This window comes from Xiphophorus couchianus, chromosome 10, assembly GCF_001444195.1.
Source record: "Xiphophorus couchianus chromosome 10, X_couchianus-1.0, whole genome shotgun sequence".
In the NCBI taxonomy this organism is placed as follows: domain Eukaryota; kingdom Metazoa; phylum Chordata; class Actinopteri; order Cyprinodontiformes; family Poeciliidae; genus Xiphophorus; species Xiphophorus couchianus.
This window is the reverse complement of record NC_040237.1, coordinates 12,856,683-12,878,192: the sequence shown is the minus strand read 5'-3', so window position 1 is coordinate 12,878,192 and position 21,510 is coordinate 12,856,683. Positions and strand designations below refer to the sequence as shown.

Genomic DNA, 21,510 nt, shown 5'->3' with positions numbered 1-21,510 from the left:
TTCATAATTGTCTTCGCAATAGCAGGAAAAAACCCTCCTCGCCACTAAACTCAGAAATGCTTCAGCTGCAGAGAAACTTCTGACCTTAACTTCATCATTCTGCTAAAAGCCCGGTTCACTACAGGCAGACTGACAGATATAAAGAATGTCTGTCTTTATATCAGACATCCTGATATAAGACACGGTACTGCCACTGTCACCACGAGTCGCAACGCACCTCAAAGCCCCGGTACCACTTGGTACCACCTGGTACCACCCGGTACCACCTGCTGACTGTTCGCTCTGCTTCTCCTTAACGTTTCTACCAGGCGGGTTAAAGCCGCTGCTGACGGGATCTGGGCTGGAGGTGAGTGACTGTTGATAGAAGTTATTGCAGAACCTCAAGTGTTAAAGGAAGATTCGGCCCATTTAGAGTTCAGAAAATAAACATCAGAGAAAAAACTGTAGCAATAATTAGGACCGCAGCATAAAGCCAAACATGCCACAATTAAATGAATGAAAATGTCCCCAAAGCATCGGCGGACTGACAGGGGCCACCGGTGGACTCCAGGTAGATTGCAGGTAGGTTCCAGAGATGCGCATCGCAGGGGCTTTTCATGCAGAGCCGGCCCAAGGTAATATGGGGCCTTAGACAGAACCAACAAATTGTGCTCTACTCCTTTCCCTTTGTCTTTTTTTTTTTAAAATTCAACAGCCGTGTTGTAGCAAGCAACACCAAAGCACTTTGTCAGAGCAACCTCATAAACATTTTAAGTAACCATAAAAATAAATATCAATCATGTTCTAAATAAATTATATTTATTAATAAAATCATATTCACATTGAAACTTTATCTTCTTTTTACTTATCATGTCTTATTTCAAAGTTTAGGAGAAGTCCGATAAGCAACGTTCACAGTCTTGTTGAAAATGGAGGCTTGTGAAGAGGGGCGTGGCTTCTTCCAAGTTTCGTCTTTAACCCAACCACTGGGTAAATCTACCCAACACCTGACCCAACACAAGTATTCAAGCTGTAGAGTTCCAGTACATTTCTGACCCAACTCTTGAGTTATGAATTTTGACCCAATATTTGGTCAAACTAACCCAACCTATGACCCAACAGCTTCCACCCAGAAATTGGGTTATGAAAATAACCAGCATTTTTTTACTGTGTACTAAAACATCTCAGGAGCTCATTATTGGACCACAATAATCCACTGAAATGCAAAATCTCCAAAACGCTGATCATTTATTGACTGTTTTTTTTTTTTCATCAAAAACTGATATTGGGCTACAAGATTCAAGTTTTAGCTAATAACTGGTGTTTTCCATGAAGTTGTGATTAATGAGACCAAATGCATGAATATATATATATAAACATACAGTATATAGATATATATATGTGTGAGAAAATTTTAAATTTTCTTAGTCATGTAGTCAGGAAAACTTCTGCTACCTTGTTTTTGCACTGGACCTGTTGGACGTGTTGTATACTGTTCCCCTTTCTGCTTTGAGATGATCTCTCTATTAATTTTCATTTGATGCAAGTCAGTGATGACAGTGATACAACAATAAATATCTTGAAGTAAGCTTTGTGCTGCTTGTCTTTTTTTCTTTTATACGTTGCACCAGAAGAAGAACAAATGTTTTTCTGATACGGTTAGAAATTCCACAAATCACAATTTCAGCTAAAACTCAAAAGAAACCACACCAGCGTTCTCTGGCTTTGGGTTCTGCTGTCTGATGGCCACAGTTACCATGGCTGCTGAAGGTTTTTGTTGTTCACAGGTTGTCCGAGGGTCACTGACAAAGACACGCATTTTTGCACAAGATCAATTTCTATCTGTTGTGTCCCACTAGCCTGAAAGAAACCAGCTCCTTGATTTATGCTTTGCTTCATACACGGGGTCTAGACCCTCGGCTACTGAGAAATTATTGTCTAATGGAGGTGCGAACTTCAAGTTTCAAAGAATTAGATTACGATACCCGATTGCTAGCGTTTGGCCGTGACGTATAAAATGTGCCAGCTCAATCATGAAGCCTACCGGAAAATGCAAACCATCCAAAATAGAAATGCCAAGCCAAATGGCATCTTTGCCAGGAATAAAATGTCTTGAACATTCTTCTTGGTCTGACTTCAATTTCTCAATGCTAGGAGAAATGGCCAACACAGACTGAAAGACTTGTTCACTGCGGAGTCAGCGAACAAAGCTACAGGCAGATTATAACACTAAAGGAGCCCAGAAAATCGATATCATCGTTCACAACTTCACCTTCTGTTCGCCGATTGGCCTGGTTGAAATCCTACTGGAGAAACCGAGGTCAATGGGAGAAATCTTAGACAGTGTACTGAAGGGAGATGAGAATCAAGCTGAATTGCATGGAAAGGCATTTGCCCAGCTAGTCTTCCACATCGAGTTGATGGGGTAACAGGGCCAGAAAGGAACCACAGACATCCCTTCCAGGCCAGACTAGACACATAGACCATCTTCATCAGTTCATTTAAATCCTGCATCGTATTCAAAAACAATCTAATTATTATTAATAATAATGTCACCAAAAGCTGCTAATGCTGGTCATCTGACGGAGACATAAGAGAGAAGCTGCTATTCTTTTAAAAACAGATATAAACATTTGTTTACCAGTTTGTTTAATAGTTAAAATACAAGAAAAGTGAAAAACCACCAGACTCATAACCAGTTTACAGGAGAGCGTAGAAATGGACTCATTTATCTCCTTCCCTGCTATCAGCAATGTGGGCTGCTGTTGGTGTCAAGCTCTCAATTACACAGAAAAAGCTGGAAGACATTACATTCTGTCTATTACTTACATTTCCACACCATACAGAACAAATGTGTTGGAGTGGGTTGTTTACAACCCATCAAATATGGAGCGGCAGCATCATTTCTTTGGGATCATTCTTTATTCTATATTTATGCTAACGTGTAAAATGATTAAACCAAAATTATTTCTTTGTAGCTCTTCTCCAAGCAGGCAAAATTTCTTGTCACTTTTTACAACAACAGCAGCAGCAAATGTCTGCAAGTTACATTTAATTTTACTTCTAAGATATTTTTAAGTCAAGTATGATTCAAAATTTTAAACTTCATAGAATGATAAAAAAAACTACTTAATGGTTTTAATATACTATTGTCAATCTAAACTTAATATTTAACTATTAAAATCAATGTTTTAATCCCCAGCCTCCTGAAATATACACTTCCGACGTCCGTCATGATTAATGATTGCCTCAAATGATTAAGTGACGCAGTTGCAAAGGGTTAATAGTTTGAGTCATGCAGAACTGACCTGACCGTTTCCATAGCAACGATCAGAAGGAATACATTCCCCCAGAACTACAGTGAGCTCATTGTAGCTATGATGACTTCTATGACATAAATCTATGTCATAGATCAAAGAACATCTGGGGTTATGAATGCTTCCATCTCAAAGCATCAGGTATTCTACAAGCATCTCCTGGACTATCAGCACTTTCACCGTAGCACTGCCTTCTTCAGCAATTTTTAAAATGGAAAAGCTATTAATGGCCACCGTGTTTTTTCCTCTGTCTTTTGGAGCCGGATACTTGATTACAACTGGAGTGAGGAAAGTGGTCACCACACTTTTTCCTGGTGTCACATTTGAGACGGGCAACTCTGAAGACGAGAACATGGAGTATGATGTTTACCTTTTTAATGCTTCTCCGGCTGGAAAGCAAAATCCACAGGATGAAGAAAACTCAGATCAAACTGAGTTTTCAGAAGAGGACACTCTTGAAGAAACTTCCCCGGCTGGGGAAGTTTCTTCTGAAAACTCCTCTTCTGAAAACTCAGATCAAACTGAGTTTTCAGAAGAGAATACTCTTGAACAAACTTCCCCGGCCGGGGAAGTTAGTGGTAAAAAGACCTCAGAGGTTGAGTCTTTGAACTCAACCTCTGATCCAACGAAGTCACCACTTAAAGACATGACCCATATTTTAAGAGAAAATTACCTTAAATCTACCAAGGTCCAAAGACCTATCCTACCCGGTTGCAACATTTGCAATGAGGAGCAAAGACGTCGCGCAGAAATGCGACAACGTTCGCGCAGACGTCGCAAAGAAAAATTTTGTTGCACCATACTTTGACCGACACCATGTAACATTTGGCACGCTCCTCCTGATTTTGTCTTGGCCCAGTCTGTTGTCCAGATGAACACTGAGGTGTTCATATTGTTCAACAACCATCACTTCTTCTCCCATCTAAAAACTCAACCTCTGCTTTAACAAAAGCAGCTTTAGAGGATTGGACCCATGAAGACAAATCTGTCCCAGGGATCGATTTCTCTGATCCCAAAGAAGAAATTTCACCGGCTGGGGAAGTTTGCAATGAAAAGAAGCAAACTTCAGCAGAGGTTGAGTTTTTAGATGGGAGAAGAAGAGATGGTTGTTGAACAATATGAACACCTCAGTGTTGATCTGGACAACAGACTTTACCAAGATGGGTCTTTGGACCTTGGGAGATTTGATGGAAATTGGGTTTGATTTAATCTTGTTCCTCCTGAAATCAGCAAACATCTCCTTTGTTCTCTGGTGCTCAAGAGATGAATGTGATTGCACTGTTGCCTTGCAGCAAATAAAGTCTTGGGTTTGAATCCCGGCCCGGTTCTTTATGCATGGGGTTTGCATGTTCTCCATGTGCATTAATGGGTTCTCTCCGGGTGCTCCGGCTTCCTCCCACAGTATAAAAAGACTTTGTGCACACCTGAGATAATAAATGGATGATGGAAAAAAAAATTTCCAATTAAATTCTTGATTAATATGGGTTGTTGCTATGTTGTTGTACAGTGTTTTAAGATCTTGTTCAATGTGCCCTTTTTTTAATTTTGAGCCCCTGCCCCTCAAAAAGGTCTATGCACGGCCCTGCTTAAACTATGTCTATGTTTATGCCCTGAAGTAGGCACAGAAGTTATACTGCAGCAAAGGAAAACAGGATACGAAGGTTGATCATGAAAAGGCCCAGAAAATATAGAAAGAGTCATACTAACACAGTGGGTTCAGATTCACTAGGTGTGTGTCCAACAGGCTCTAAGAGTCTTTGTTGGAAAATGGGAATCATTTGAACTTGGTATGATACTAAACTAATGATGAACATGCATGATATGTGTAAATTATACCCTACATCACCACAGTCCTCCTGCTTTTATAGAAAAATAAAAATATCTCAGTAACCCCTTTGAGTGTGTGACTAATTAGGAGTATATGCCAATAAGTCAAACTTTCCATGGGCCCAGTTGGAGATCATACATAAGGGAATCACTCAACAAGAGAAAAACTAATTAAATTGTCCCATAAAGAACACAGTATATGTTCCTGTCTTTTGACCTAAGGAACACTGCAGATGTTTTCAAGTATTTGCTATTGATACACTGAGATAGTTTCCTGCTCTTGCTGCACCTTTGGTAACCAACATGGCAAATGCACCGTCTCAGAGCTGAAGTCTTCCATCTGCCAGACTGGCATTACAGCCCAGTGTATATAAAAGTAATCAGGTCCAGGGTTAATTTTAATTGTATAGGTTGTTCGGAATAGTAATAATAACTAGAAAATTCCTGAAGAAATTTAACCGGGGCCTGCCAAAGTGTGCCTGTCGGTTTGGACCCAGCGTTCTGATGCTAGAAATTAGCATCAATGCTAAAGAAAGCTGCAATCATATGAGGAGAATCACAAGAATGTTTACTAACATGTACTTGCACCATTCAGTATGATAAAGTGAGTGTATCAGCTAAAATTAGCAAAAATGCTAATGTTAGCGTGATTGCTGTCACTAGCATGTGGGACATCACTAGGATGTTCTCTATAATGGACTTACTCTATTCAGTATACTAAACATGGCTAATAAGTCAAATAAATAGCTAATAGCTTATTTAAGCTAAAATGCTAATGCTAATTAGCAAAATTCCTAACCTGAGAGAAAAAGATAATGCAGAATAATATTATTGCACCGCCTGTGGCGGTGCACTAACCTGAGGGGCATATTGAGGCTTTTATTTTGTAATTTGCAGTAAGCTTCATATTAAATGCCCACAGTATTCCATTGCGTAACAGTGCTTTGGATAAAAAAAGTCACATAAAGCCAAAAAGACTAATTACATGATGTAAAAATGGACAAGGCTTTTATTTTGAAATTTTTGTTAAGCTTCATTTCCAATGTGCAAACTAATCCCATGTATAACAGTGATTGGATAAAATCAGTTATATAATGCTCAAAAGAGCCATTACCTGATGTAAAAATATTCAAGGCTTTTATTTTGAAACTTTCAGTATGTTTCATTTCAAAGGGCCAAACTAATCCCATGTGTAACGGTGCTTTGGATGAAAAAGTCAACAAAAGCCAAAAAAAGCAATTACATGATGTAAAAATTGTCAAGGCTTTTATTTTGAAATTTTTGTTAAACTTCATTTCAAAGGGCCAGATAAATCCCATGTATAACACTCAATGGATTAAATCAGTTATATAATGCTCAAAAGACTAATTACATGATGTAAAACTTCTCAAGGCTTTTATTTGGAAATTTTTGTTAAGCTTCATTTCAAAGGGCCAAACTAATCCCATGTCTAATAGTCATTTGGTTAAATCAGTTATATAAAGCTCAAAAGAGCAAATACCTGATGTAAAAATTTTCAAGGCTTTTATTTTTGAAATTTTCAGTGAGCTTAATTGTAAATTGTCACACCAAATCCATGTGTAACAATGGTTGGATAAAATCAGTTATAAAAAGCCCAAAACACAAGTAGTTCTAAAGGCCAGCTTAGTCCTCCTCTGTAGTAAGTGACAGTTCCACCATGTTTGTAGTTCTGACATTAGAAGGGCATTAGAATGTTGTCTGTAATTGACTTAGGCTCAGTATATTAAACATGGCTAATAAGTAAGAAAATAGCTAATCGCTTATTTAAGGTAAAAGGCTCATGCTAATTAGCTCTCTAACCTGAGAGAAAAATATAATGCATGCTAATATTATTGCACCGCCTATGGCGGTGCATTAACCTGAGGGGGATATTGAGGCTTTTATTTTGAAACAAAAACAACATAAGCTTCATATTAAATGATCACACTAATTAAAATGTCTAACAGTGTTTGGGTTAAATCCATTATTTACTGGCCAAAACAGCCAGTAGCTCTAAATGGCAGCTCAGCCCTCTGTTTTAACTGAGTATTGATTAGAACTACAGTGATGCGTATTTGTAGTCCTAACCAGCAGCCAATCGCCTCCTGTGTTCCGTTGTTATGGTTATCAATCCTCTGCTAACTGTCATGTGTGTGTGACACAGAAAGGTGGAGAAAAAATTCTATCTTTGTGAGACACCCCATTGGTTTATATGGAAAAAGCAGTCCGAACAACTCCTTGCCAAACCGAGAGACGTATTGGAAAACCGTTTGAAGCATATGAGAGGGCTATTTGTCATCTCCCATAGTACCGCGATTCATATTTGTAGCTCACTCACAGTAATTGCAGTGATGAGACAAAAATGGTGTATGCAGAGCACAGAAATTTTTCAGAAATACATGGAAGTGAATCTGGGAGAGCGTCAGTTATCCTGGCGCATGATTTCGCTCTGAAGCACCTTGACAGAAAACCCTAAGCCCTAGAAAAATTTCGAAAACATTTTACCGGAGCAGGCATGCGTATCAATGTCATGACCGAGTTTTATACCAATCGGGCGATATCTGTGGGTGTGATGACGGTTTCAAAATTGTTTGGGGGTCAAAAATTCTCTTCATTTCTCACTCTAAAGGAGCGGCAGTTGGTGTCAGTTATGCCCTGCGTTTCGGCAGTTGGAAATTTGGCTCGTTTTTCGCTTTTTACGTCGCCATCGTAAGTCCGATTCCCTATAAAAGAGCAAGTCAGTACTGCTCTCCTTATGCATTGCTATGGGCAGGCCCCAATAAAGTATAGAATTTTTAGAGACAGCTTTGCATCAAACAAGCTATGAAGAATCCTCTGAGTTCTGCAAGTGGCTAGATTAATACCACAGAGAAAAAAAAGAAGAAAAAAAACGGATCCAGCTAACAATTATTCCCTTGGCGGGCTAGAGTTGGGTGGATGAGTAGAGCCAATATAGCGCTTGGCGTCCTCAGGTGAAGCCAGGAACCTTCGACTCCCATTCTCGGTCACGATGAATAGTTTGGCTGGGTAGCGCAAAGCAGGCTTGAGCCCTCGATCATACAGTTCTTTCATGATCCCGCGGTAAGCTGAGTGCTGCTGTAAGACCTCTGGGCAATAATCTTCAAAAATGTGAAACGGGGTACCTCTGTATTTCAACTTGCCTCGTAACTCTCTGGCTTTGCGTGTAACGAGCTCCCTGATTAGATAGTTGTGGAAACACACGATTACGGCTCTGGGTTTCTCACCGGGGCCCTAACCCTATTTAAAAGTATCACCTAACCCTAACCCTGTTTTCGAATGCGATCCTTCTATGCCTTCAGGGAGTCCCACCAACCTGGCGTTGTTGCGGCGGCTCCTACGTCAATTAGCTTAGCTTTCAGCCTGTTGTTCTCTCCGGTCACCGTAGCTAGCTCAGCTTGAATTGCCTGTATGTCATCGCTCATGGTAGTGGCCACATTCTCCAGTGATGAAACACGCTGGTGGTGGGTGGCAATGGTAGATTCAAATCGCTCCAGTTTTGTTTCGAGTTTAGTAAACGCCGCATTGAACTCCGCTGAGAGGGATTTCTTGTGCTCGGCTAGCGTAGCCGTTAGCACCGCCATTATGTTTCCCTCGTCTTTTTTCTGCTCTTCTTTTTTTGTTCTGCTGGTCATCGTTTGACTAACTGGTCGGGGTTCCAGTGTAACCTTATAGTTACTATTGGATTAACAGACACGAAGTAAAAATTAATATAGTAATGTTCGAGGTGGGAGCTTCGGAAAAAGCGTCTACTCCATCTTGGGTCCAACCGGAAGCCCCCGAGCCAATAAAATCTTTAAAAAAAAAAGAAAAGTCATTACACTAGTTGGCCAGTAGGTGGCAGCATACGGAGTGATAAACAAGATAACGCGATACTTGTACTATCTACGTTATTTGTGGTCCAAGTTCTCTCACGCGCCAGTGCGTGAGTTCGTCAATGAAAGTCATGGAAACGACGTTAGCGTCCTCAAGCCTATAAATGACGCTGACCTTCTGAGTTCTTTCCCCTTTGCGACGGGACTTTTGAGAGAGACGCCTGAAGGAGCCTTTACAGCCTCGGAAGGTTTGAGCTTGTTGAAAAGTCTGCTGTGCAAAACTTGCTAAAGAAGCACTTGCTGAAATACGCACTTGCTGAAGAAACCCGTGGATAACAAACCTGCGACAGACGGTTCCTGACCAGAAGAAGAAGAAGAAGGAGGAGGAGGACCAACAGGGTGACCAGCTGGAAGGTTAAAATCATTCTTCTATTATTTTTAATAAACTAAATCAAATTGTTACTAAGATATCAGTGACTTATTTAGTTTATTTTGTGTTTGTGTGTGTTTTAAAGAAATACTGACTGCTGTAGAAAAAAAAAAAGACAAGTAGCATTCTTTGCTAGCATAGATCGTTCTTAACTAATGAGCCTTTTTCTGAACTGAATTTCGCTGGAAATGTCAGGAATGTTAAACTGTGGTGTAGTGAGTCAATAAATATATGTATTTTACTTAATTATAGTCAAATTAGTTAAATTAACGTCAAATGTCTGGAAAATTATCTTGGTATTTGACCGTTATTTTTTGAAAAATGCCATGATAAACACTCCGTTTCCATGGATACGCTAAATGAAATACGTTAAATATTTAATATAATTTTTGAAAAAACATTCAAAAAAGTAGAATTTACTTTTATAATAGCCTATATTTTAATTGTTTAATTTAATTATTTCTTTCAAGAAAGGGACACGTTGATCTGATTTGTATTATAATTTGTTTTGCATAGCCAGGAAACATGAATTGATTTGAAAAAACAACAATGGTGATATTTAATCAAAGAGTATCAGGTTTGATGACTTTGGTGTCCAATTCTTTGAAATTTTGATGACTTCTTTGAAATATGTAGCTTTAATAGGTCTCTTGCATTTGTGGGGTGAAACAAATTTGTGAGTTAATTTAAACAGTTTTGTGACTTATGTGTTAGCTTATTGACATTTGTCTGGGATATTAACACTGGTGTTTGAGAAAAACTGTTATGCTGGTTTGAAAAAAAAAACAAACAGTAAGATTTCTGTCCAATTTTTTGAAAAATGCCCGGACAAACACACGTGGTTTCCATGGTAATCACATCAGACTAGCGGCTTATTAGGACACTCGAAGACGCTTTACATAAAATTTCCATTCATGCACACGTTCACACACTGAAGATAATAAGCTAATGGATTGTACCCACCGATGTTATGTCATGCCAACAATAAACTCCAGCTAAAGGTGGGAGAAGTGTCTTGCTCAAGGACACAACGACAGAGGCGGACCATTGCAGGGCAAACTCCTACCACTGTCGCCCCAGTAATAAGCATTATAAGTGTGTGTGTGTGTGTTTGATTTTAACAAAGAAAATAATGATTTCTTTGTAAAAAAAAAAATCAGCTTTGATGACTTTGGTGTCCAATTTTTGGTAAACTGGATGGTTCTTTTTCATTAAAAAAAAAAAAAGCCCAGAAAAACATATTTAGTTTCCATGGATACGTTGGTGACATTATTTAAAATGACTTCAATAAAAAATTAAGAAACACTTTTCAAACTTGTGCCTCCTCCTATCTAACGATAGACTTTAATATATGCGTTTAGTTTTATAACATGGTGAACTGATTTTAAAAGACAAAGAAACATTATTTGAGTTGGTTAAAGTCAGCTTTGATGTTCATTTTTGGAAACTACAACTCTGTCTAGGAAAATATAATTAGCATTTTTGGGGTGCAACGTATTTGTGAGTTAATTGAATTTGTTTTGTGATTTATATGCTAGTTATTTGAAATTCTGGAAAATGTCAGTAATGCTGACTGGAGTTGTTTTGGTTTGAAAGAAGGTTTGGAGCCAGCTTTTTGAAAAATGTTTGTCGTCTCCATGGATACATTGATTAAATAATAACACACAGCTTTATTCTTAGAAAAAGTCTTTAAAGAACAATCAATGTGTGCCTGTTGATTTCACAAAGTAACTAAATTATTTAGTTTATTGTAATTACTTAAGACCAGGAAAACCAGTGTTTTGCTCCATTGCATTTTAGTGACGTATCATTTTCAGAAGTTAGTTGAATGTTAACAGTGAATGTTAAAATTCATTAGAAACACATTGATCTCGGTTTCAGTGAATCCGGTTGTGATTAATTCGTTACTTAACATTTTTGGTGAGAATGGGGGGGTTTAACACTGCTTATCTGGTTTAAAAAGTTACTTCTGGTTTTAGAAGATCGGTTTTGATTTATTCAGATCTTTGGAATAAGAAGTCAGTGCCTGGACCAGGTTTCAGAAAATGCCTCAAAAACACATTTGGTCTCCTTGGATACGTTGCTTGAAATAAAACTTTAATACTTGAATATTAGAAAAGTTTTTAGATATATATTTCTCCTGAACTATTTCTAAGTAGTTTAGATTTAAACTTATTATTGTTTAGTTTTATTTTTCTAAGAAAGAGGAGTTTCGAATAATTAGTTGTTTATGAAATGCTGTGCTGGTCATTTGCATATTTGGAGCTGTAATATATTGTCACGCTGATTACGTTTTCAGAAAGAGTCGGCAATATTAATAGTGGTGTGGTGATTGGAAAACATTTTATTGTAGTTTGAGAGGATTACTTTTAGAGAATCCATTTTGTTGATGTTTTTGTCTCCATGGAGATGGTAATATTGAAAGAAGCATTTGGAGAAAAATAATTGTGTGAACATTCATCTGAGTTTCTTGCTGGGTTGTGTGCAGCCATGATCTTCAGACTGATGTAATGAATTTCATAACACTACCTTCAACCATAACTGACCCATTTGGAGTAATATTAACATGTGATAATAAGACTTTGAGGCATCATGCACACATAAGGGATGCAGATTATTATTTTAATTATTTTGTCTGGCTTATCTCCAGACAAAATATAATGGCCATTTTAACACTGGATATGGATTTCTAAAAAAAATAAACAATATTATTTTTGTAGGAGGGAACCCCTGGAAACGGAGGAAGGGCTACTTATGTCGGCCTGTTTATTTAGATCCCCAATCTTTAAACTTAATTAATTTTACAGGTGTACATTTCTGCTGTTGGCTATATGTGGGAGTATGAAGGTAGTACTGATGGGGTGTCAGACTAGCTGCCTTTGTGATTGTGAAAAATTGTGGAGCTCAAAGGAATTTCGTTTGATTTACTACAATTAACATTTTGGTAATTTACAAATGCTATTGGAAACATATATTTTTAAACTTTGATACTTTTAAATATTAAAATTGTGTAAGCAGTGATTTAAGTGTAATAATTATGAATGGGTCACATATCTTATCCCTGGCTATTGTTAAGAATGATAAATTGTACCTCAGCATCAAAGATTTGTGAGGATGGGTTGTTATATAAGGGTAAACTGAGTAACTTGTTGCAGTTTTATTTTATTCACACTAATGGAATAATATTAGATTACAGGTGTTTCATTAGCTATTAAGACATCCTAAACACACTTTATAGCTCTTTAATTTATGTTTCCAAATGTTTAAGAGTTTATGGTTAGGGGTGAATTACCAATAAGTATAATTTGATTTGTTGTCTCTAATGACTGATTGGTACCAAGGTGAAGCTGCAAGTTCGTTTGTTTGAGTGACGATGGTCCATACATGTTTGATCATTGAGTTTTAGAGTTTATTGTTGTGGTTTTTATGTAAAATTGTATTTTTTGCTGTTTTTTGTGACTAACGATAAGCTATATTTGTTTTATCTCTTAATTCCCGTCCTTATTGTATAATCATACACAATGGCATAGCAATAATATTGTTCATTAAATATATTCAAGAAAAACAAACACATTCACAAACCTGGGTTATTGTATTGTTGGTATTTCAGTGTTGTCTCTAAACATTGCTTTGGACTTTTGTGAAGGTCTGGATACTGAATTGTAGCTTTTTTTTGCTTTGTTTCTTTCCTTCACAGCCCATACCATGGCGCTTCCAGCAGATGGATCCCCAATGTTGGAGGGACATCCAGATAATGGTAAGGATCACGGTAAGGTGTGGTCAAATGAAGCCGAGGAAGACGAGGTAGGTAATGCCGGTACTGCCGGCTCCAGTTGTAGCTCTTCTGCTAGCTCTAGTGGTAACTCTACTACCAGCTCAAGTGACGACGAGGCTGATAATGAAGACCAGGATGACTTTAAATCCCGACTTTGTTTTGTCAAGGTCCTTGTAGGAAAGCTTCATCTGTCATTGAAACATCACAATTCGACGGTTGATCAGCGGGGCGCCGCTAAGAGTAGTACAACAGTGGACCTTGCAGGTGCTGCGTCACAGCTGCTTGAGATTCTTCCCCAAAATTTCAAATACAAACAAGACATTGGGGTAGCTCAGAAGCCTCAAGAAGACAAGGCTCCCTGTACTTCACTTGAATTCGCATCTGGACTTGACAAACAGGAAGAGCCCATTTTGCGTCCAGAGAACCCCAGACCTATCGGTACCTCGCAACATCATCAGGTAGGTTTGGAAGAGGGCAGGGCTTCTTTGACTTCCGGCCGCACCAGGAGCACTACACAGAAGGTGGATGATGTGAAGGAGGATGACCCACCATCAAAGCCTAGTTTTGGTACAGCGCTTCCTTCCAGCTTTGAAGTCACCTCTGAACTTGACAAACCAGAAGAGCCCATTTTGCGTCCAGAGGACTCCATTTCTATCAGTGCCTCGCCACAACCGCTGGCAGGTTGGAGAAATTTAGTGGCTTCTTGTACTTCCGGCCGCGCCAGGAGAACTACAAAGAAGGTGGATGATGTGAAGGAGGATGACCCACCATCAAAGCCTAGTGATCAGGTAGGTTTGAAAGAGGACGTGGCTCATGCGACATCTGTGACTGGCATAAACGGAAAGAGGACAAAGGACAGTGATGCTGAAGAGCAGCCCCCAGCCAAGAGGAGTAAGGACACTCTTGCTGAAAAGGAGCTCACTGCCAAGAAGACCAGGAACAGTGTTGCTGAAGTGAAACTCCCAGCCAAGAGGACCAGGAATAGTGACGATGCTGAACAGGAGCCCTCTGCCAAGAGGATCAGGGAGAATCAAACTGAAGATGTGCTCCCCTCCAAGAAGACCAGGGACAGTGTTGCTGAAGAGAAGCCTCCAGCCAAGAGGACCAGAGACACTGTTGCTGAAGAGGAGCTCCCAGCCAACACAACCAAGTATAGTGATGATCCCGAATGGGACGAGATCGTTCAAAGAATCGGCAGAAGGATGGCATGGAGATATGGTAAAGAATGGGAGAACCAGCCCATTCCGTCAACCCCTCTGTTCATTCCCTACCGAAAGACAGACCATGAAGATCCCGTTCTGTGATCCCCTGTCCTCAGTCCCTCACCAAGGACGTCGTGTGAGGATCCTGGTCTGTCATCCCCTGTCCTCAGTCCCTCGTATAGAATGGCATGTAAACTTCCTGTTTTGTTATCCCCTGTCCTCAGTCCCTCACCAAGGACATCGTGTGAGGATACTAGTCTGTCATCTCCCGTCCTCAGTCCCTCTTGTAAAATGCCGCATAAATGTCCTGTTTCGTCGTCCCCTGTCCTCAGTCCCTTACGAGGGACGATGCATGAGGATCCTTTTCTCTCATCCCCTGACGTTAGTTCCTCACCATTGACGCACTGTGAAGATCACGTTTTGTCACCCCGTGTTTTCAGTCTTTCACCATCAACACACCGTGAAAATCCAACTATGTCATCCCCTGACTTCCGTTTCTGGATTGAGACTGAAAAGGACATAGAAGAGGAACCAACACCTTCAACATCTGGTGGAACGACAGCAAGAGTTCCAGACACATGTGGTTTAGACCTCGCCACGTTTTAAGTGACTCTGATTAGATTGGGATCCGTAAAAACTGAAGACCTATTTGGGAAATCACATTAGGACATCATCATTTCTCTGTTTTTTTGTTTTTTTTAAATCAAAGCCAATGGGTTTCTAGCAAGCCTGTGGAAGCAATAGGCAGCGCCTTGCACCGGGGCTGTTCTTTATCCCGCTGCTAGATGTAGCATTTTAGATGGTGAGGATCCTGGCAGGTCTGAGGAAGCCTTAGGTAGCGCCTTGCACCGGAGTTTTCTTCATCTTTGCGATTTCTTCTCAACTCCCCCATGTTTCAGGGTGAAATAGCGGTTCTTCCTCACGCTGTGCTCTCCGATATAGTAAATTGTTCTATCCTGTTCCTCCACTAATCCAGTCTCCAAGTTTTTAATCTTTCAGGTTTTAGCTGCTCATCGCTGGATCCTTTCGTCGTCGTCCATGTGGTTCCTGTCCTTCTGGACCCCTTGTTTTTCACGCTGCTCGTAAGTTTTTCCACATCCACATGATACTGCTTGCCTCCTGCTGGTGGTGGGGACCATCAGCTTTACTAAATAAAAATAGAAATAAAAATTCCCTATTAGTAATTTAGAAACTGTTCAACCATGTAGAGTTAAAGTTTACATTAAGTAAGGAATGCTTGCCTGACAATACATGTTGTATTAGAAACCAAACTAAAGCATAAGGGCAATAAGAAACAAAAGACAAAGGAGAACATAGACAGAATTTATGATTGAAGGATTTAATTAAGAGTTTTTATTCAGAGAGACACTAGAGAACAGGATCAGAGGAAAGGAAATGGAGAGCATGTGGAGTAAAGTTTTATGTAGATAAACTATTAATCTCATGAAACAAATAGTTTATATGGCTAACAGCATGTTCATGTGTTGCAACACAGCAAAATCACAAAAGATGAATAGACATTAAAAAAATACCAAACTAGTCTCTGGTTCAGGGTTCAGACTTCTCAGATTTCTGATTCTCTGATCATCCCAGGTTGGATCTCCTCCGCCTGTAATCCTCCACCTTCAGCACCACCAGTCAGGGGAAGGAAGATAAGAGAACCCAGTTGACAAAAAAAGTAAGAAACTTATTTTCATTTTAAATATGGAAGAAATTGAGGTCAAATTTCAAAATTGTTCTTCCTTCTGTCCACATATATTCTATTTGTTAACCCTGTTGTCTTTTCTCTGGATTTCATTTCTACATCAACTCATGTCACATGACATGAGTTGACCAACAATTAAAGCAGAAGACCAGCTCCGCCTGTAATCCTCCTTCAACACCACCAGTCAGGTGGAGGAAGATAAGAGAACCCAGTTGACTAAAAAAAGTAAGAACATTTATATCTACACAACATGATTAATCATTTCAAATATAGCTGCGGAGAGCTGAACTGAAAGTTAGAAACTGTCTGCTGTCCATGCATATTTTCCTCCTTCACTTTATCTTCTCTCTTTATTTCATTTCTCTGTGAACTCATGTGATGACTGGAGTTGACCAACAATTAAAGCAGAAGACCTGCTCCACCTGCTGATCTACTGGTTGTAACAGCTTGTGGGAAAGGTGAGGACATGATGATGACTTTGATCAGAAAATCTCTTTCAATAATCTGTCATTTAGACAGAGATTAAGGAATGTGTGTCTGATCATGTGATGATTCCCCAGCATCACTGGACCAATCAGGCGAGAGAAGACAGAGAGGACTGAGGACTGAAACGAAAATACTCTGCCTGCCAAAAAAGGTAGACGATCCAGTGGCCCCAGGTTTACACACCATCTGTTGGTACTAAATACATTTTTTACAACCTTAACTTTTCTATAGTTGAGATTATTTTCTTAATTATTCAAGAATTGAAACCTTGGTTTTCCTTCCCGTTAGATCATATAAGCAAATAAAAGAAACAAATTTTAATGTGCAAAAAGTTTATTTACAGTGAGCAACGCTACAACACTTTTATACATACAGTGCAGTAAACAATTCTCATTAAATTCCCCCCCGTTGTGACAGGTTTGAGGCAGACCAACCGCTGGGGAGATGGACCTCACCTGGCACCATTACTCTGGATGTAACAGGTAGGTGAGCAGAAACTGAAGCTGCTGAGACATCTCAGAAAAGTTTCAGCATTTAATGACGTGCGTTGGAACTCTGCGTTTCTCAAATTTGTTCTTCTGTTTCCTTAGCTCAACTCTGCTGTCAAAACATCAATGACTCGAGAAGCGGACAGCGAGATTTCTGGTGCCTGGCTGGAGACGAGATTCTGATTATTCAAGAGCCAAAACAAAATGTCAGAATAAATAGTTAGAAGGCAGATTTGTTTTCTGTTTGTTATTGTTTTCATTATTAATGCTCCATAACACAAAATTCATCACTGCTGTAACTCTTGAGTTGAATAAAATGTTCTTCTTTCAATCTGTTATTTCTGAAGTCTTTTTTTTTTTACCATAATCATTTGTGGAAACATTATATATTAAAGGAACGCCCACATTTTTAATAGAACTTTATGACTGATCAAAGCACAAACTGGAGAACAGGATTAAAAGAAATGTATTTGTTTTAGTAAGTGTTAATTAATTTGTAGTTACATCAATACAAAATTCACATCTTAAAAACAAACACAAGCCAGTCACACTGAAGAAGTTTCCTGATGTTGACCTTCGACCCTTAGCTTCAACTGATTCACTGAAGGGTTGGGTAGAAATGTTACCCAGAGAACGCTCTTTTTCCTCATGGACTCATGACCAATGAAACAAACTGGAAGAACTGGAAGCTGAACCAGTTGGTGGATCAAGTCGGTCAACTCCAAGTAGCCAACACCGATCGCCTTTGAAGCTTCACAGCTCTGACTCTGACTTATGAAAACCTTTCCTCCAGTTTGAGCCGAGACTGTGGAAGGTTTTTTTTTTACGGCCTGCTGCTTCTTCAGTTGCTGTGAACCAGAGTGACAAACAGGAGGAGTGAGCAGAGAGAGACGGCGCCAGTCAGGACGGCTTTCACCAGCAACACCGTCCAGCTGCCCGGCATGACGACATGAGACGGACATTACCGGCAAAATAATCTATTACAATAAGAGTTTGGCTGAAATATTTTTGCAACGACTGAGAAATATGAAAAAAAAACCCGAAAAAAAAACAAAACAAAAAACAACCAAACTTAATCATAAAGTGATTAAGTCTGGTTCTTTGTTGACCGCTACACAGTGGTCAACAAAGAACCAAGACAGAAGCTACAAACCTTTAAGTCACCATGCCGAGTTATGAAACAAAAAGAAAAGCCATAAAGCCATGCAGTACATGAATCTTTTTGATTTTAGTCTTTTTTTTCCAGTTTTCCTAAACGATAAACCTAACAGTTAACATTTGATGATGTTGTTGTTTTGAGACCATTTTCAACTAATAATATGAATAGGCGATCTGTCCAGAGTCAGCAGCCCTCATGACCCACTATAGGGATAATTCATGATAATTAATGGATGGATAAATGTGCTCTTAATGTAATGTACATTTGTCTCCAAAATATTGATTTGATTCATGTTTTATTACTTTTGTTTGAGATAGATTGGGTGTAAGGATAGATAAATACATCTCCATAATGTTTCCTTATTGTTGCTTATTCTAGATTGTTTGTTACTAATTTAATTTTAAATAAAGATTTAATACAGATTTGAAAATAAAAAAGTGACTTACCACGTGACAGACATACAACGTGACATATCACGTTTTGTAGCCATTTTTTTACTATTTAATTTGTATTTTTAATGTTGAAAGACTTCTTGGGTGTTTTAAAAGGCGTTGGCAAATAAAATACGTTATTATTAGTATAATTATTATAACACGGTCGGTAGGGGAGAGCGGGGTATTGTGAGACATTGGGTATTGTGAGACACCCCTTATATCTAGGCAATGGAACAAAATTATGGTCATGTGACCATTATATGTACAAGCCCCTCCCATTCTCCCCTTGCCAGGAAGGTGAAGTTGATGCTGTTGCTGTGGTAAGTATGTTTTTTTCATAAAAATGTGTTTTTTGCACGTGAAAGTAAATTTTCTAGCTATAAACGTAATTAACTATTGTGTCAAAGCAAATTAATTCAGGTAGAAAAATTTATATCATGCATGTTGATGAACTTCCAACATATACAACCATGTGATTGATGCTAGTTCAAGATTAGCCTGACTTGCTAGAGATGTTGTTTTTTATAAAATGATGGCTGTGGGGTTAAATGAGACAAATGCCGTGGGGTGATGTGATACACTGTCTTACGTTACCCCATCATGAAGTACAATTTAAGTTTAGTCTTAAACATATTTAGTGTAATATTACATTACATCTGTTTAATTTTTATGTCATAACCATTGTAGAAAAGCCATCATGCCAAGAAAGTACACCAGGAAAACAACCTGGGGACAAACACCCCTCGCAGAATTGGAGAATGCAGCTGCTGAGGTCAGGCAAGGAAAGAAGTCTTTAAGAAAAGCTGGAAGGGACAGAAATATTGACAAGACAACCCTACAAAGATTCATAAAGAAAAAAGAGAAAGGGTAAGTAAAATCAGTAGCCCGGAGTGCAGTAGCTGAGGCAAAGAGAATATTCACAGATGAGATGGAGGAGGAGCTTGCTAAACACTTGAAACAACTAGCTGACCAGTTCCACGGCCTTCCTCCAGTATAGTGCCGTGAACTGGCATTTGAATACGCAAAGAGAAACAATATCCCTGTTCCAACCAATTGGACAGAGAAACAATGTGCAGGTATGCTAGGGTGTGCAAGTGATCACAAGCTAAATAATAATGCTAAATAATAATCTTATTATAATAAATTATCTACTCTCTAGGAATAGAGTGGTTTCGTAGGTTTCTTGCATGTTGCCATCTGTCTGTCCAAACTCCAGAGGCAACATCCCTGGGAAGGGCTACAGCCTTCAATAAAACTACAGTAGGGGAGTTCTTCGACAATCTGGCTGTAGTGATGGACAGGTGACACTTTTTTAGTTGCAAATGTTTTAAGTTAGCTTTACCCGTAAGATTTGTTTTGAATTCTGATAAGGTTTTTTTTTTTTTGCCTCTCCTCTTTCACAGGCACACATTCCCTCCACACATGATTTACAATGTAGATGAAACCGGCGTCTTTACAGTTCAAAAGCCACGACAGGTAAGCAACACATGATATACAAGAGAGCACCATACTGATATTGAGTGGATTGTGATAATAACCAGTGAACCTGTGAGCTGGAAAAATGAATGGAATGAAATTAAATACAATGTACTTTTAGACCAATAGTAACCTACTGATTGTACATTTGTCACTGATTCTAGACTTTCTATCTTGATTCAGGTTGTGACAGAGAAAGGAAAAAAGCAAGTTGGTTCTATCACATCATCTGAGAGGGGAGAACTAGTGACTGTGGTGTGTGCAGTGAATGCTGCTGGGAATGCCATACCTCCTATGTTTGTCTTCCCCAGAGTTAGGTTTAAGGATGACTTCCTGATAGGAGCACCTCCAGGAGCCAAAGGTGCCTCCACCAGAACAGGATGGATGAATGAAGACAAGTTCCGATTATGTGTCCATGTCCTGTGACCCAGACTGTGCATTAGCTGGTTCTGCTTGTACTTTGCTCTTGACACCCAGATACTAGCTAAGGGTCCTGTGCTATGATTCTCACACTGTGAATGTTAATTAAAACATTTTGAAGTATATTATGTTGTATTTGATTTACATTTTAATACTTTGGGTTACTTTCAAGTGCTAACTATAATTAACCAATCTCCATAACACTGATCGTAGTCTGACATTTTTTTGTTTTTGAAGGTTAGGTTGTCAGTCAGGATTCAAATTGTTACAACATGTGTTATGGTAGTATTAAAGTGGAAAACGTAAGTGTATCAGCTTACCCCCAAATGGTTCAATTTACCCCATTGATTTTTCTGGTCTGTCTAACTTTACCCCTGATCTGGGGTAAAGTGAGACACAGGACCACTTTTTTTAAAACAATCATATTTTCATTGTCCTTTGTCTTGACGATATTCTGATAACTTCCATAGCTAGGAAACATCCCAAATTAATAGGAAATGTTTACATTTTACTGATACATCATTTTACCTTGCCTATAGGGAAACAAATGTAAAAAATGGCTCACAATACCCCGCTCTCCCCTACAGGAAATAGTGTCACTAGCGCCCCCTTCATTTCCGGAATGAAATAGTCACATTTCCATATAAGGTATGAGACTGACAGTGGTCCGTCCCCGCCCCTTTCTGTTTGCTGCAGCGAGGTGTACTTGGCATAATGACCAATTTTATTTCAAAAATCTGACATTTTCTAATATATATATATATATATATATATATATACTGCATCTAGACTATCACATTAAGTTTACTACAATTCCCAGTAAATGTGCAGATAGTGTGGGTAATGTAACATGAGACACAGGACTAGCAGAGGCGTCATTTAGCACAGTGTTAGCTTATGGTAAATGACAAATCATGTTCCTGCCGAACAACAATACAAAACGAGACGTCACTATGTACTTTCATCTCCATCATCTGCA

The 21,510-nt window shown here is 39.0% G+C and overlaps 2 protein-coding genes across 5 annotated transcripts; both read left to right on the top strand.

Annotated features, from left to right (window-relative positions):
* The first annotated feature begins 9,080 nt into the window (after positions 1–9,080).
* On the top strand, positions 9,081–17,373 carry LOC114151759 (nucleolar protein dao-5-like). 4 transcript variants are annotated; one of them, XM_028029147.1, is made up of 6 exons: positions 9,081–9,370; positions 13,084–15,445; positions 15,957–16,526; positions 16,629–16,705; positions 16,972–17,036; positions 17,145–17,373. In XM_028029147.1, exon 2 carries the CDS (start codon positions 13,092–13,094, stop codon positions 14,463–14,465), a length of 1,374 nt encoding a protein of 457 aa, XP_027884948.1. In that variant the 5' UTR covers positions 9,081–9,370; positions 13,084–13,091; the 3' UTR covers positions 14,466–15,445; positions 15,957–16,526; positions 16,629–16,705; positions 16,972–17,036; positions 17,145–17,373. The 4 variants fall into 4 exon arrangements, 3 of the variants coding, with proteins under 3 accessions (XP_027884948.1, XP_027884950.1, XP_027884949.1); XM_028029149.1 differs by having other exon boundaries at positions 16,972–17,040; XM_028029148.1 differs by having other exon boundaries at positions 16,629–16,746.
* A 2,446-nt stretch (positions 17,374–19,819) lies between these two features.
* Positions 19,820–20,537, top strand: LOC114152423 (jerky protein homolog-like). Its single transcript, XM_028030329.1, has 3 exons — positions 19,820–19,936; positions 20,039–20,111; positions 20,295–20,537. The coding sequence occupies exons 1-3, from the start codon at positions 19,929–19,931 to the stop codon at positions 20,535–20,537; spliced, it is 324 nt and encodes a 107-aa protein (XP_027886130.1). The 5' UTR covers positions 19,820–19,928.
* Positions 20,538–21,510: the final 973 nt, after the last annotated feature.